Here is a 14,219-nt window from a genome sequence, read left to right as displayed (position 1 = left end):
AGAACTTTCCTCAGAAATTGTGATTTTGATCTGGTGTAAAACCATTCAGCCGGTTTCAAGAAATTTGTGATTAAAGAGGGGCTTGTGTTGGACATGAAAGAGTTAACTCACAGCAGGTGGGCACAGGGCCTGGTGGGGTTGGGCATATGGTAAACATAGAATATGATCACAAACTTCAGAAATTCACTGAAAGAAACAAAGGCTAAAGTAACAATGTATTTAGGTCTGGTAATACGATCTTAACGGACTTATGTTCAACTAAGAAGATGTTCAAGAAATCAGAGAAATTCACTAAAATAAAACAAAGGTTAAAGTGATGTTATAGTTAGGTATGTTAATAAGAGATAAAAAATTGTTTAAAAGCCCAGAAAGTCACTGAAAAAAACAAAGGTTAAAATGATGTTATGGTTAGGTGCTGAAATGAGAACTAATGCGTAAAACATGAAAAAGCACTGGAATTCACCAGTTGACATCAGTGAAGTCATAAATGATGTAATAGGACATGTCACGAGTGATGTAATGTGTGAGGGCATTAGCAGTGCATGGTGATGGCACAAGTTATAATTAGCTCTGTTAACTATAACTGGTAAATTTCTGTGGTTTTATGAGTTAAAAACTGTAATATTGAGAATGGCACATATTCACCTATCTATAATATTCCTTTAACCTTTGTTTTTTTCTGGGAATTTCTGCTTCTTTTCCAAAAAAAAACTGATCATTTTTATAACATTTAACTATAACGTTACTTGAAACGTTGGGTTTTTCAGTCAATTTCTATGTTTTTTGTAACGTAAAGTGATATTTTATTACCATAGATAAAGCCAACTCCCCGGGTGCACCGACGGGTGGTAGACAAAGAGGGCAGATATGCGCTTCTGGAGGGAATACTGGACGGGCAGGGAATACTCCTGGGCAGCATTTACGCCCCTAACACAGACCAAGATAAGTTCTGGGATCACCTCACGGGCGTTTTGGCCCAGTTCACCACAGTCCCATGGGTATTGGGAGGCGACTTTAACTGCACACTGGACCCCACCCTGGACCGCTCACATCCTCCTCCCGCACATTCCCCGGCCCCCCAGCAGGCAGAGCTCTTTAGGACCTGGGTCACACACTGGGCGCTCACTGACGCATGGCGACACCTCCACCCACTGGCTCGCATTTACTCCTTCCACTCTATCCCACACAACCTCCGGGTCCGCCTAGACCGCTTCCTCTGCACTGCACCAATTCTCCCTAAGATCACGTCTACGGACTACCTAGGCCGGATCCTCTCGGATCACGACGCTCACATTATACGTCTCACCTGGCGCCCACCCCACCCACCGGTCCCCACCTGGCGCCTCCCTCGGGATTGCCTGACCGACCCAGTATTCAGAGACGCACATAAAACTAGCATACAGGACTACTTCACACATAACGCGAACACAGCGTCGTCGGTATTAGTGGAGTGGGACGCGTTTAAGGTGGTAGCTAGGGGAGAATGCATCAAACAGGTGGTGGGGGTTCGCCGCACCCTGGAGCGGACACTCCTGACCTCGGAGCAGACTTTGGCCGCACTCACTAAACGACCTGACGACTCGGAGGAGCACGCTGTGCTCACGGCTGAGGCTAAGACGGAATACCAGGCCGCCTGCGCTGATCTCCGGAAGTATAATTTTAGGGCTTACGCCTCTAGGATGCATAAGGATAGGGACAAAACGGGGGCGCTGCTGGCTTGGATGGCGAGGCAGGACACTGAAATTAAGCCAATCACGGACATTATCAACCCAGACGGTGTGCTGGTGCGCTCACAAGCCGAGATTCTCCTGGCGTTCCAGCGTCATTATACACAAGTGTACGGGACCCCAACCCAGTACTCCCCATCTTCAGTGGACAATTTTCTAGACCCTCTGACTCTATCCACAATATCGGACGCCGATAAACGCTCCCTCGACGCCAAGATTGCCCCGTCTGACATCACCCAGGCAATACGAGCCATGTCTCGTAATAAAGCGCCGGGGTTGGACGGCTTACCACTAGAATACTACTCGACATTCTCCCCCCTGGTGGTCCCTCGTCTGTCATGGGTGTTCGGGGTGTCTCTTCATCTCGGCAGGCTGCCCCAGTCACTACGGGAGTCCGTGATCGTCACCTTTCCCAAGCCCCACAGAGACCCACTCTATATGGGGTCGTACCGCCCCATCACGCTCCTGTCGGCCGACTGCAAGATCCTGGGGAAAATCCTGGCGGACCGGTATGCGCAGATCATTCGCCCATTGGTCCACCCCGACCAATGCGGCTTCGTGCCGGGAAGAAACACCTCCCAGAATCTCCGTAGAGTCTTCCATGTCCAGGATCAGGTGCGGGACCGATTTCCTCGCGCCGCCTGTCTCATTATGGACCTGGAAAAGGCATTCAACACCCTCACATGGCCCTATCTCTTCTCTGTCCTGCGGCGCCTTAATATCGGTCCGACGCTCATGGCGTACACACGCCTCCTGTATACCGATCTCACCACTTGAGTTCGGATCGGGAAACGTATATCACCAGCATTCGGAGTTCGGCGGGGCACAAGACAGGGGTGCCCCCTGTCGCCGCTCTTATTCGCATTGGCGGTCGAACCGATGGCGGTTCGGCTGCGCCTGGAGGGTGTGGACTGGGGCATTCCCCTCGCGGACGACATGCATTGCGTGTCCATGTACGCGGACGATCTCCTCATATACGTCCGGGACATCGAAGCGGACCTGGCCCCCATAGGAGCGACATTGGTGGACTTTGCAGACGCCTCGGGCCTACAGGTGAACTGGGACAAGTCCACAGTTTACCCCTTACACCCGAGCCTACCCCCCCGGGAGGTCGAGCTCGGTCCGCACAAACTCTCGTGGTCCGCGGAGGCTCCCCGGTATCTCGGTGTCCGCTTGTACCATTCTCCGGTGGCCATGTTTGAAGGTAATCACCGCGCAGTGCTTGCTAGTCTGCGCCCGACTGTCGCCTTCTGGAATAAACTCCCCCTAGCCCCGATAGGACGGATAGCCCTTGCTAAAATGGTGATGCTTCCCCGGCTCCTTTACCACTTCACAAACTTACCGGTTATACCACCCAGGTCCTTCTTCCGCGCTGTCGATTCCCTCCTGGGTACCCTTATCTGGGGCGAGGGCCGACACCGGGTCGCCCTGAAAACCCTCCAACTTCCCACGGCGCAGGGTGGACTCGGAGCTCCGTCCTTTGAGGCGTATTTCCTCGCGGCACAACTCCAATGGCTGTCTTACTGGACGGCGGACCGCTACCCTCAGGAAACTGTCACTTCGGCCGGGAGAGTCGCAACCCCAGAACTCACCCGTCTCCTCCTCCCGGGCACCAAGCCTCGGCGCACATACCCCCTTCAAGTGGCAATAGCGCGCCGGTGCATGATGCGAATCCACCGGCTGTCCCCCAGTAGGCCTCCGTACTCCCCGCTACTACCACTGATAGGCAGCCCCAGGCAGGACTCCTACTTCACCGCCCCACTGTTCACCGAGTGGTCACTCTGTGGCATCGCGGATCTGGAATCGCTCTTCGAGGAAGGCCAGCTGAAATCGCTGGACCGCCTGACCGCTGAATACGGACTCCCCCCAGGCCAATTCCTCAGATATAGACAGCTACTCGATGGATACCGGCCCCATTTTAATCTCTGCACTGGCGAGCCAGACACGCATTCAGTAATACACACAATCCTACACATGGGGGTGGGACGCCACTTAATTACTTGGTTATATAAATCTATCCGGGAACTCTCACATGCTCCCCTTACGAATTTGAGAGCCACATGGGAGGAGGACATAGGTCGCGCACTACACGATTCTGAATGGACTAAAGCCCTTGAGGCCCCAAAACGCGTCTCTAGGAGCGCCCGCTTCAAAAACATCCAATACTACATCCTACACAGGGCATACCTCACCCCAGCGCGACTGCAGAAGTTCTATCCCTCCACACCATTTCTTTGCCCCAGATGCTGCTCCCCTACGGCGGATTTTCGGCACATGTTCTGGAGTTGCCCCAACCTTCACCCCTTTTGGCGGGCGGTACACGACACACTGGCGGACCTTACGGGTCTCACTACACTAGCCACCTGGGAGTCCAGTGCACTAGGCATCTTTCATGTCCCCAAGGGAGACCCAGTGTGCAAACGCTTCGTGTCATTAGCACTCCTGTTGGCGAACAGATGTATAGCCATGCGCTGGCGTTCCCCGGAGGGTCCCTCTGTAGCGGCATGGAAGGGCGCAGTTGGTAAATGGGCGGCGGCGGAAGAGGATGCCCTTAGAGAGGAGGAAGCCAGGGGTGCGCGCAAAATTCCCTTGTCCATGGAATGGGCCATGCTCCTCCACAGCTTCCGACAATCCACACATGCAGAAGACCAGCCTACTCCACCCCTCCCCCCCGCCCAAGAGAATCAATAACCTCTACATGGTATCAACCATCCCGGGACCGTCTCCCGGTACCCTCTCCGTCCTGATCAAACTCTTGTATGCCATGCCACCCACCTCGATGCCCGCATCCCCGGGGGGTACTCGCCCCCTGCTCACCCCTCTTTCCCCCTCCCTCCCCCCCCCCCCTCTCTCATGGAGCACAGACCACCTAGCCCCGAGGCCCCCCCCTGACACCCGTCGCCAGTATCCCCCTGCTTAGACCCTGCTAGCGACCACATGCTTCCCACCCACGGTTTTTGTCCCCCTTGTTCTCAGGTGCCACCACTGCATGGACAGTACAGACCTCGATCCTACGCTTTCAAGGCGGGATCCTCCATACCTGCTATTATCCACCGCCCTATCGGCGATATACATTCACTGTTTCCCGGCCTGCGGACATGTTTGTACGATCTACACGGATTGTTCGAGAAAATGTGTGTTTGCACCAGTTATATAGATACTAGAAAACGTTGCACGCTTGGCTGTTCGTGGCTGAATGTTGAGGCCACGTCAGCAGATCAATTACACTGTACCTTTATACTTTGATGCAACAATAAAATAAATTTCAGTAAAAAAAAAAATAGATAAAGCCAACTCCCAATCGCGGACAGCAATGGCCGTGCGCAGTGGGGGGTTGGCCACAGGGCCTGCCACTATGTCTTCTGTTTCCCTGCCGGCAACAGTGCGGGCAGAGAAACAGAACACAATTCTGCACTTAGCCGGTGTGGGCATTTTTACAGCTCCCGCCACTGGGAAGATTTTGTCAATACTTTTGTTTTGCTGGCGATTTAAAAATGCTCCTGCCAGACGGTAGTAAACAAGTTTCCCTGACCACTGTAGTGCGGGCAGGGAAACTACTGTGTTCCCGGGGTGGACTCCCAGGGACAAAGTAAGTGAGCAAACCCTGGGGCCATTAAAGGCTCGGGGACACACAGCACCTTCCCTTTTATTTAAACTGATGGCCCTGGTGATTGGAGACCTCAAGCCTGTTTAAGGCTAGGGGTGGGGGGTGGCCTGGCCCCCCTTTCTTTAATATATCAATAGGACATCACAGGAGATGGGGACCCTGGTACCAAAAATGGCTTGGGGAGGAGGAGCCATGCTCTCCCTCCACTTAAATATCCCCGAGTCCTGTAGTGACTGCCAGCAACATGTTTCTCATGTTGCTGGCAGCCAATCAGCACTCGCTCCTGCAGAAGTCTGACTTCCACAAGAGCAAATTGCCCAAGGGAAAAAAGCTCCCTGGTCCAATTAGGATGCTCTGTTTTTAAACTGGTGCTCCCAAGAAACTCTCCAGAGACTCTCGCTGACCCAACCATCCAGATATACAATCATATGTGAACCTTAATTTCTCAAAAACTATTAAACAGATTCACATGAAATCACAAAAATCACAAACTGTGGACCAAAATCTAGCAACCTTCCAAATTTGGTGTAATTCGGTTTAGCAGTTTTTGAGGTGGTGCTTCTTAAAGAATTCTACAGAAAATGAAAGAGGATTTTGTGTTTTGGGACCCCCCTTTTTTCTCGCCCCTACTTGACAAATCATCTTGAAACTTCCCAAGCACAAACTAGGCAAAGAATAGTACTTTTTTGGAAAGTTTAGTACATATTTGCTAAACTGTGCAACTGGATTATATATATCATTACCATAATGCAAGGATTTTGGTTGCATAACCGGCACCTATGGCTATCCCCCTGTATGAATTGGAGTACCGCAGGGTGAGGAACTGTCTTCAATTTAGCCCCCATGTGCTGAGTGGGATTCAGTATGGTATAGTATGGTATATAAAGAGGTTTGCATGCTTGTTTCTATTGAGGGACAGCTCTGTATTCACCTTCTGGGTAGGGCATTACAAGGTCAGTGACTTGAGTTCTCTACATCACAAGTCTCTCCAGAATCAATTTTGTCTTAGAGAAACTCTCCTCCTCTCTAAGCATACCCTGCTTCTCATTATCATTTGATTGCTTCACCCCTATTTGAAAAACCATGCTAGTACCAGGAATTACTTCACATGTTCCCTGCTGATACAGCAACTGAGCACTCATGAAGGCACCTCAGAAGTATCCACCGATCTGGAAGAAGGGATTAGGAAGGAGCAGCAGCACTACAGTCATGAAACCTATGCAGATGCGTGGACGTAGAAAGCCCTTAGAAACAGGCTAAGGATCCCAAAACCCTTATTGTACAAGCCCATCTGGTTCCAAATGATTTGCTCTCAAGTGCACTCCAACAGGGTGCAAGCTTTTTGCCTGACAAAAATGTGCAATCACAGCCAAAATAATCCCAGTGGCTTCACATTCATCCTTGACACAAAATACAAATGACATCTTGAACTACCGTAATCCCTCAGAATTAGGGGCTTGACTTTATTTTTGCGGCTCCATTGTGAACATATACCCTCATGATTTCCAGCTTTGTCTCAGTTGTAAAAAAACAGCACCCATCTGTTGCCAGAAAACTCCTTTTCAGAATTACAAGATTGATCCTTTCCCAAATTGACCGAAGTGCATCTGTGCATGCCCGCTCCTGTGCCCGTCCCAGGATAACGTTACCAGCTCTTTACTAGAAGGTTGAACCCATTCAAAGAGCAACTGGATAGCCTTCATATGTAACTAGATAAGGAGAGGGTAGGGCTTTTCCTGTAATCCGATCCTCAGCAAAAACAATTTGTGAGAGCTCCCTAGTCCTGGGAACTGTGCTTGCAAGATGAGACATCCTCAGGAGCTTAGTGGTGTCCCACCTTTTTGATGAGAAGCTTTAGTGAACAAGGATAGACTTCATCAAGCAATGGCCAACAAATTATATGTCCCCGTTCTTAGTGTCGACCCTCTGGTGCTAACCCGTCTCAGCTTTTCACATTTAGAGGCACACAATATGAAGCAATTGTTCAGTGAGTAAGCAATTCTTTATTGTTTGGTTAATTAAAACCATTACAATGTATAGTATTTCACAATAGTTAAAACAAGCTTTTAGTGCTACAATAAAAGAGAAGAAAGTATAAAATCTGTGTGACCGAGCGTCTGTCGTGAGTTTCAGTAAACGCGTTCGGAGCACAAGATTGTTCAGTGCAATTTATTATACTGTGAGCTTTTTGATAACTACTTTTTATATAGACTTGAGAATATGTGTTTTTGTTACATTAAGCATTTTGTGGTTTGTACAGTCGTTAGAAGAGCCTATAGTTCTCACTCAAGAGAAAAAAATAAAGCTCAGATGCATACATTTTGGGCCACAGATTGTTCATCAAGTTTTACTCACAATCGTTCAGGACACACACGACAAAATGCAATATTGTTGGTGCTTCTGTTGATATAGCTTGTTGTCTGATTTGTGTCTTTCAGATGGCAACTTACCTTCAGATGAAGCAGGTAAGCAATTGTCAAGTCGTTGACAGATGTGTCAGAGAACAGCTCTACAAGGAACTTTTGGAGGTTCTGTTAGGGACAGTAGCTGAACAGCAGCTGGTGCAGTGGGTGCTACTCTGCAGGTCTCTGTTTTCAACAGAAGTAACTGCCAGCTTAACAGAAGTCCCTTCTTTATGAAATTGGAGTTGGTGATGAATCTGCCTGTGAATGTTTGCATCACCTAATGCTGCTGTTTTATTTCTGTATCAACCTCCCTGCTGTTTTTCCCTTCTCTACGTTTACTCTGAGGTCGTCTATTTGATATTTTGTTTGAGCAGCACAAGGATTACAAGGGTTTAGCCAGCCAATCATAAGACACCTGTCAACACATGGACTAACATGAACCATGGCTAGTAGATTACAGATTTGTATTTCTAAGGTAGTAAATACTATATCATGTAACTCTCAAAAGCTTTCTATTACATGTAACATGGGTCTTAGGTCCAGAAGACACTATTCAAGCATCCTTAAAGTATATGAAGGACCACTTGCTCACAAACAGCTTCCCCTTTGACATAAACTGTGACCTTGACACACAAAACTAAAAGCAAAGTACCTCCAGTGGCATCAGATTATTTCGCGATTAACAAACACACAAATTCTGAATATACCACAAACCTTCACATTAGTTTTATTTGAGGTTTATTTGAGGTACATAAGGGAAGAGATGGGATCTCTCCTGCCACCATCTGTCCACAAGTAGGCACCACATCCTGCTTTCCAGATGTGTACCGGTCCCTAAAAGCAGTATCCATGAGGTGCCAGGAGTTTTTTCTTCAAACTGACAGAGGTGACTTTTGACAGATGGGCTGTGGTGGCCACCCAGTGCAGCTGAGCATATCAGCCCTAGGCAGAGGGAACCTCCTTGGGGTAACTCTACCAACTCCTCCCCATTTGCTAAGCAAATTGCACAAGAGGAAATGGGAAGGTGTCCCACTGGATGCAGCAGGGTAATGCAGGATAATATCGTTTTGTTTGCTAGTAATTGCAAAAACCCTCGTTTGAGAGATTCCTAGCACTGAGAGCAGAGCAGACCTCACCGGGGCACTCTATGGGACCCAACAAAGTCTCTCCTCTCTGTTCAGTATCTGAAATCAAAGAAAGATAACTATAACCTGTTGAGTCTTATAACTTGTAACTTGTTGAGCGGTATAACTTGTTGAGTCTTATAACTATAACTTGTTGAGTCACCTATAACTTAGTGAGTTTGTGCTCCACTACCTTATCTCATATTGTTACATTAGCAGGTTGCCAATCTGTAGAAAGTTATTGTTTGGTTGCTATATATTGAGCTTTGTAGCCTGTATTTATGAGCAGAGGTCTGTGCACTGTTAGTCACTCACTCTTCCTGTGGGTACTTTGTGGCTATGTTTAGTTTTACCATTGATTTAGAAAACGTTTTGCGATTTTGTATGCATTGATCAGTTGTTCACCCATTTTTGTTTTCTAGCACCAGATGGTAGCTCAGCTTTGGATGCGCCAGGTATGTTACCTATAAACATTTTGACAACTACTAAAGCAATGGATGCAGACACTTGAATGAATAATAACTACTTGGAATCAACTGGGGTAACTACAAATGTCTTTGGGGCAGATTTGGAACTTGACAGATGGAGTTTAATCCATCAGGGTGGTAGAGGACATTACCTTAGCCATCCAGTGGGACCTCCACCCACCAAATGTATAGACGTCCTCCAGCGCCATGGACATCTCTTTAAATTGACAGGAATTGCTTCATGGTGGTTCCTGTGAGTGATGGAAAAGTTTGACAGGTTGTACCATCAGCCTTTTCAAAGTTTTATTGTTTTTCAAAAAGTTTGTTTTTGAAAAACAAAAAACGAATGACGCCCACATCTTGGAAGTGTATCCTGTCCCTCCCTACCAGGTTTTTCCTAGAAGACATTGTCACCATACTTCCTAAGTTTAAACTTAGGAAATGGCGCCAAAAGCTGGTTCGTAGTGTGCAAGGTTTTAATGGGGGGAGGGGAGGGGCATACTTTTTTAAGTTTCCACTAGTGCATAGGACTTTTGAAAAAAGTATATCCATGTATAAGGAATGCAACTTTGGATACAATGTACTTAGCTACTGGTAACTAGTATAGGTGTCCCAGGACATCACAAACATAATCAGATTTCTTTAGCCTACACAATGTATGTGTCGTGGCATTTTTAATATGTTGTAGTTTCGCAAATCATGTCTTCATTGGACCTGATGAGACAAAATTACCAAAATCCAAGCAGGCCTTTTAAAGTCATTGATAGTCATCACTCTTGGAGGAACAACTGCAGAGGAAAGATCATTCAAATGAAGAGAAATAGAAGGATTTTATCAATGAGGTAACATGCTTTTCCATACTCAGATGGCTATCAACTTTCTGAGTCTCCAAGGAGGTTGAGATGAATGTTTTGGGATGATGGTGACCACTTTGAAACTAATGGAGAGGAAACATTGAAGCATTTTTAGAAGAGGGAGAATGTGTGTGTGTGGGGGGGGGGGGGGTGATCACACAGAAGTAAGGGAGATATCTTGCTTGTATGAAGGTTAATGGGAGATATCTTGCTTGTATAAAGGTTAAGATGGTGAGCTGAGAGGGATGGCATTCCTGTCCAGTGCTTTTAGAGTTAAGACTATTTTGAACAGTCTCATGTTTTGGCTACCTTGCTCTACTGTAACATGCTAGGCCTGATTCACAAAGGTAACCTCACTTTTGAGTACATTTACACTTTAGAGTAAGTTGATTTTGAGTATTCACACGCTCCCAGAGTAGACTTTCTACAAAACCGCAAGCTACATCGCTCTACCCCCAGTGTGATGCAATTGGCTTACTCCTGGTGATGTCCCTCCCAAAACTCCCCTCTGACCCACACTAAACCCCTCTTACTCAGCCCTAGTCCCTTCCCTTTTTTTCTAGTAAGTCTGTCCCTTCAGATCATCTTAGAAGTGTCTACCAATCAAGAAACGGAGATCTCGATGGGTGAGTAGACCAATCATTGCTGTTTCATGTAACACCTCAGTGCCTCCCCTTGCAGGATGCTTGGGTCCAAAGGAAGGTATAAGCCTCCAAACATGTACATGACCGACATCTAAAAACTACTCACTCGTTGACCACATATGTGCCCCTGAACCAAAAATGCATATTCCTAACCCAAAATTAGGCTTTCTCATTCATTCCTTGGCAAACAAATTTAAATAATATATACACATACTATGACCCATTCAAATGGGGGTTAATAATTATTTGCTTTTCCTTGATGAATGCAGAGGAGTTGATGCCTCATATTTACTAGGCTTGTAGGGTGGTCATGGAAGTCAGCCTCTGGCGTGAGCCAGGGGTCTCATTTCAGTAAACGATGCCGATACTAATGAAAACAGAGAGGTGAGTTTTAGAGGATAGCACTTGGAGGGCACTACTTGCTACTCGGTGTGTCTGAGAATGTTAGTCCTAACAAGAAGGATACTCTTTGTGACAACTCCACACATGTTTTACTTAGAGCATTACGCAAAGATGAAGATGGAAGTTTTACAACTCTGGAATGTAACCAGGTAGATAAGGTAGTGGCTAGGGCTTTCAACGTCACCCGAGGAGCTGCAATTGAAGAAGAGTTTCGGCCCTGGACATGTATTATAGACAAGGTGTGCTGTCCTTGTTTGCCCCACTGGGCAACTTTAAACAGGTATGCCAGGCATATACAGGGAAGGTGCACCCTGTTGCAATTAATGCGCTGCCCTCAGGGTAGCTGCGAGCACGCAGCGCCCCAAATGGAACATACAACCTGATTCATGAAGCTAAATTGAAGTCGCAATAGCTGCGAAAATGCTATTGCGGGCGCAATTCCCATAATCGGAATTCACCATGAAAAAAGCGAATTCGCAAACACAGAATTGCGAAATCGCTAAAATATTCGCAGAATCCCGGCAGTAGACCATCTGCGAATCGGAAATAGCGAGAAATCACAGATTCTGCAAAAATAATAGCGAATTCGCAAAAACCTCGCAATCGGGATTCATGAAAAATCGCAATTAGCGAAAAACCCCAAAATTGCATTTTGCGAGGCGCAATTTAAGGACAACCCAAAGCAGGTGGTAACCATCAAACCCATAGTAAATTTTCTTTTGAAAAACCGTTGGCCTATCAGCAACTGGTGCAGGCCTGACCAAACACACATAAGGAGAAGCAGCATCAGCATAAGGAGCGTCACAATGCCAGGAATGTACATGGTGGTCAGGCGGCGAAGGCTACAGCGAGCAGCACAGAGGAGACGCAGAATCCAGGCCAGGATCTTCCGCCAGCGGGTCACCCTGCTGGGCCAAACCAGAGAGCAAATTTACGCAAAGTACCGCCTGAATGGGGCAATGATCATCAAGCTAATTCAGGACCTTGACCCCCTGATGCAGCACCCAACAAGGCGGACCAATGCCGTGCCAACACATGTCCAGGTATTGTGAAGCCTGCACCTCCTGGCCTCCGGGAGCTTCCAGGGGATAGTTGCGGCTGCTGGGGGGATATCCCAGCCCACCATGTCCCGCTGCCTAAGGAGTTTCCTTGACGCAATGCTGACCCAGCTACACCACCACATCAAATTTCCAACAAGGCAACAGGAATTGGATGAGACCAAGCTGCAATTCTACAATGTTGCGCATTTCCCACACGTGATAGGATAAAGTTTCATTCATTCATTCATTCATTCACACGTGATAGGATGCATTGACTGTACCCACATCCACATCTGCCCACCAGCTGCAACGGAGGACATGTACCGCAATCGCAAGTCCTACCACTCCCTCAACATCCAGATGGTCTGCAATGCAAAGACATACATCACGGACATAGTGGCACAGTACCCGGGGAGTACACATGACTCATTCATATTCTGGCTCAGCGGCCTCCACACACGACTGGCCAGGGGAGACTTCGGGAAAGGACACCTACTTGGTAAGTACACTTTGCCCACATTGTCACACTGCGATGAAGTAGCTGCGCTGCCCAGGCACTCACCCTCTGTTCCTCTCATTCAGGTGACAGTGGCTACGCCCTGCGTGAATACCTCCTCACCCCATACCTCAACCCTGCTACACCACAGCAACGGCGTTACAACGTAGCACACATACGCACAAGGAATTACATTGAGAGAACATTTGGGCTACTGAAGAGCAGATTCCGCATACTTCACAAGACAGGTGGGGCCATGTACTACAGTCCTGAAGTTTGCTGCCGCATTGTGGCTGTGTGTGCTATACTACACAACATTGCTACCAAGCGCCGGATACCTGTCGACATCTCTGGCAGTGAATCGGAAGGGGACGACCGGCCACCTGCACATGCGCGCCATGCACGCGGGGAGAACCCAGCTGAAGGCCACAGACGACGCAACCACATCACAATGAACAGTTTCTAGTGCACCCTATCCCCTCACCCAACAAATCACAATTGCATGCAAAATTTAAAAATGACACAACGCCAATGTGGGATGCTAAATTAAATATAATTGTTTGATTCACAAAAAAGGTTCCAGTTGCCATCCTTCAAATGCTAACAGTATTTCATCATACTGCTGCGTCCAATACACAGGGCAGGCTTATGTTCAGCCTGTGCCTGTACAAGTACCATTCAGTCAGGTGCGCCTCCGGCGCAAAGCACCTGCGCGCCTCTCTGGTTCCACCTCAGCCTCCGCACGTGTCCCTGCAGTGGGCCTGGTGCTGCGCCTCAGCGCCCCTACACTTGATGTCCCCTCACTGGCATCATCACCCCCGACAGTGGCAGGTAGAGCAGGGTGAAGTGCGGTCATGGCAGTGGTCAGGTGCTCAAGTACCCTGGCCACATCCTCGCAGCACTGAATGAGCTGCTGCTGCTGCGCCAGGGACCGGCGCGATAGCTGCGAGGTGGCATTGCCCACAACATAGTTTGACCGTGTGTAAGCCGTCAGCCGGGTCAGTAGCTGACGGTGGCGGCGGCGGGCTGTGTTGCGCTGCGCAATCATTGCAGCTGTGTTGGCCTCCATGGCTGCAGTCATGCGGGCCATCCACTCCCCCACACCTGCCATGGCTGCCGTCATGCGGTCCATCCGGTCCCCCACACCTGCCACATTGCGGCCAATGTTGTAAAGCTGAAGCTGTATGGCCCCTTGCCGGCGTGCCTGCAGCTGGTGAATCCTGAGCATGCGACGTTCAACACTCATGCTCGGCAGCCGCTGTCCATTCCCCCTCCTGGTGCTGGGAGCATTGGTCTGCAGGTGAGACCTGCCACGCCTGCTCTGCTGGCCTGACACAGTGGGTGGCCGCTGTGTCGCCGCTGTCGCGGGACTTGATGCTCCAGCTGATGGTGGAGTCAAGCTAGGCATTGCTTGTGTGGCAGGGGCTGGAGGCACACTGGTAGTGGACCTGGC

The 14,219-nt window shown here is 48.5% G+C and overlaps 1 protein-coding gene across 1 annotated transcript in view; it reads left to right on the top strand.

The window, feature by feature from the left end:
• Positions 1-2,606: 2,606 nt before the first annotated feature.
• Positions 2,607-14,219, top strand: part of LOC147706483 (uncharacterized) — a 61,242-nt gene continuing 49,629 nt past the window's right edge. Inside the window, exons 1-4 of the mRNA XM_086929619.1 lie at positions 2,607-2,780; positions 5,798-5,861; positions 7,773-7,799; positions 9,286-9,318. Of these exons, the coding sequence (XP_086785745.1) occupies positions 2,607-2,780; positions 5,798-5,861; positions 7,773-7,799; positions 9,286-9,318 (298 nt within the window). The remainder of the gene's footprint in view (positions 2,781-5,797; positions 5,862-7,772; positions 7,800-9,285; positions 9,319-14,219) is intronic.

Source organism: Lissotriton vulgaris, chromosome 7, assembly GCF_964263255.1.
Source record: "Lissotriton vulgaris chromosome 7, aLisVul1.2, whole genome shotgun sequence".
Classification (NCBI taxonomy): Eukaryota; Metazoa; Chordata; class Amphibia; order Caudata; family Salamandridae; genus Lissotriton; species Lissotriton vulgaris.
The sequence above is the reverse complement of the archived record's forward strand: the minus strand, read 5'-3'. Positions and strand labels throughout refer to the sequence as shown.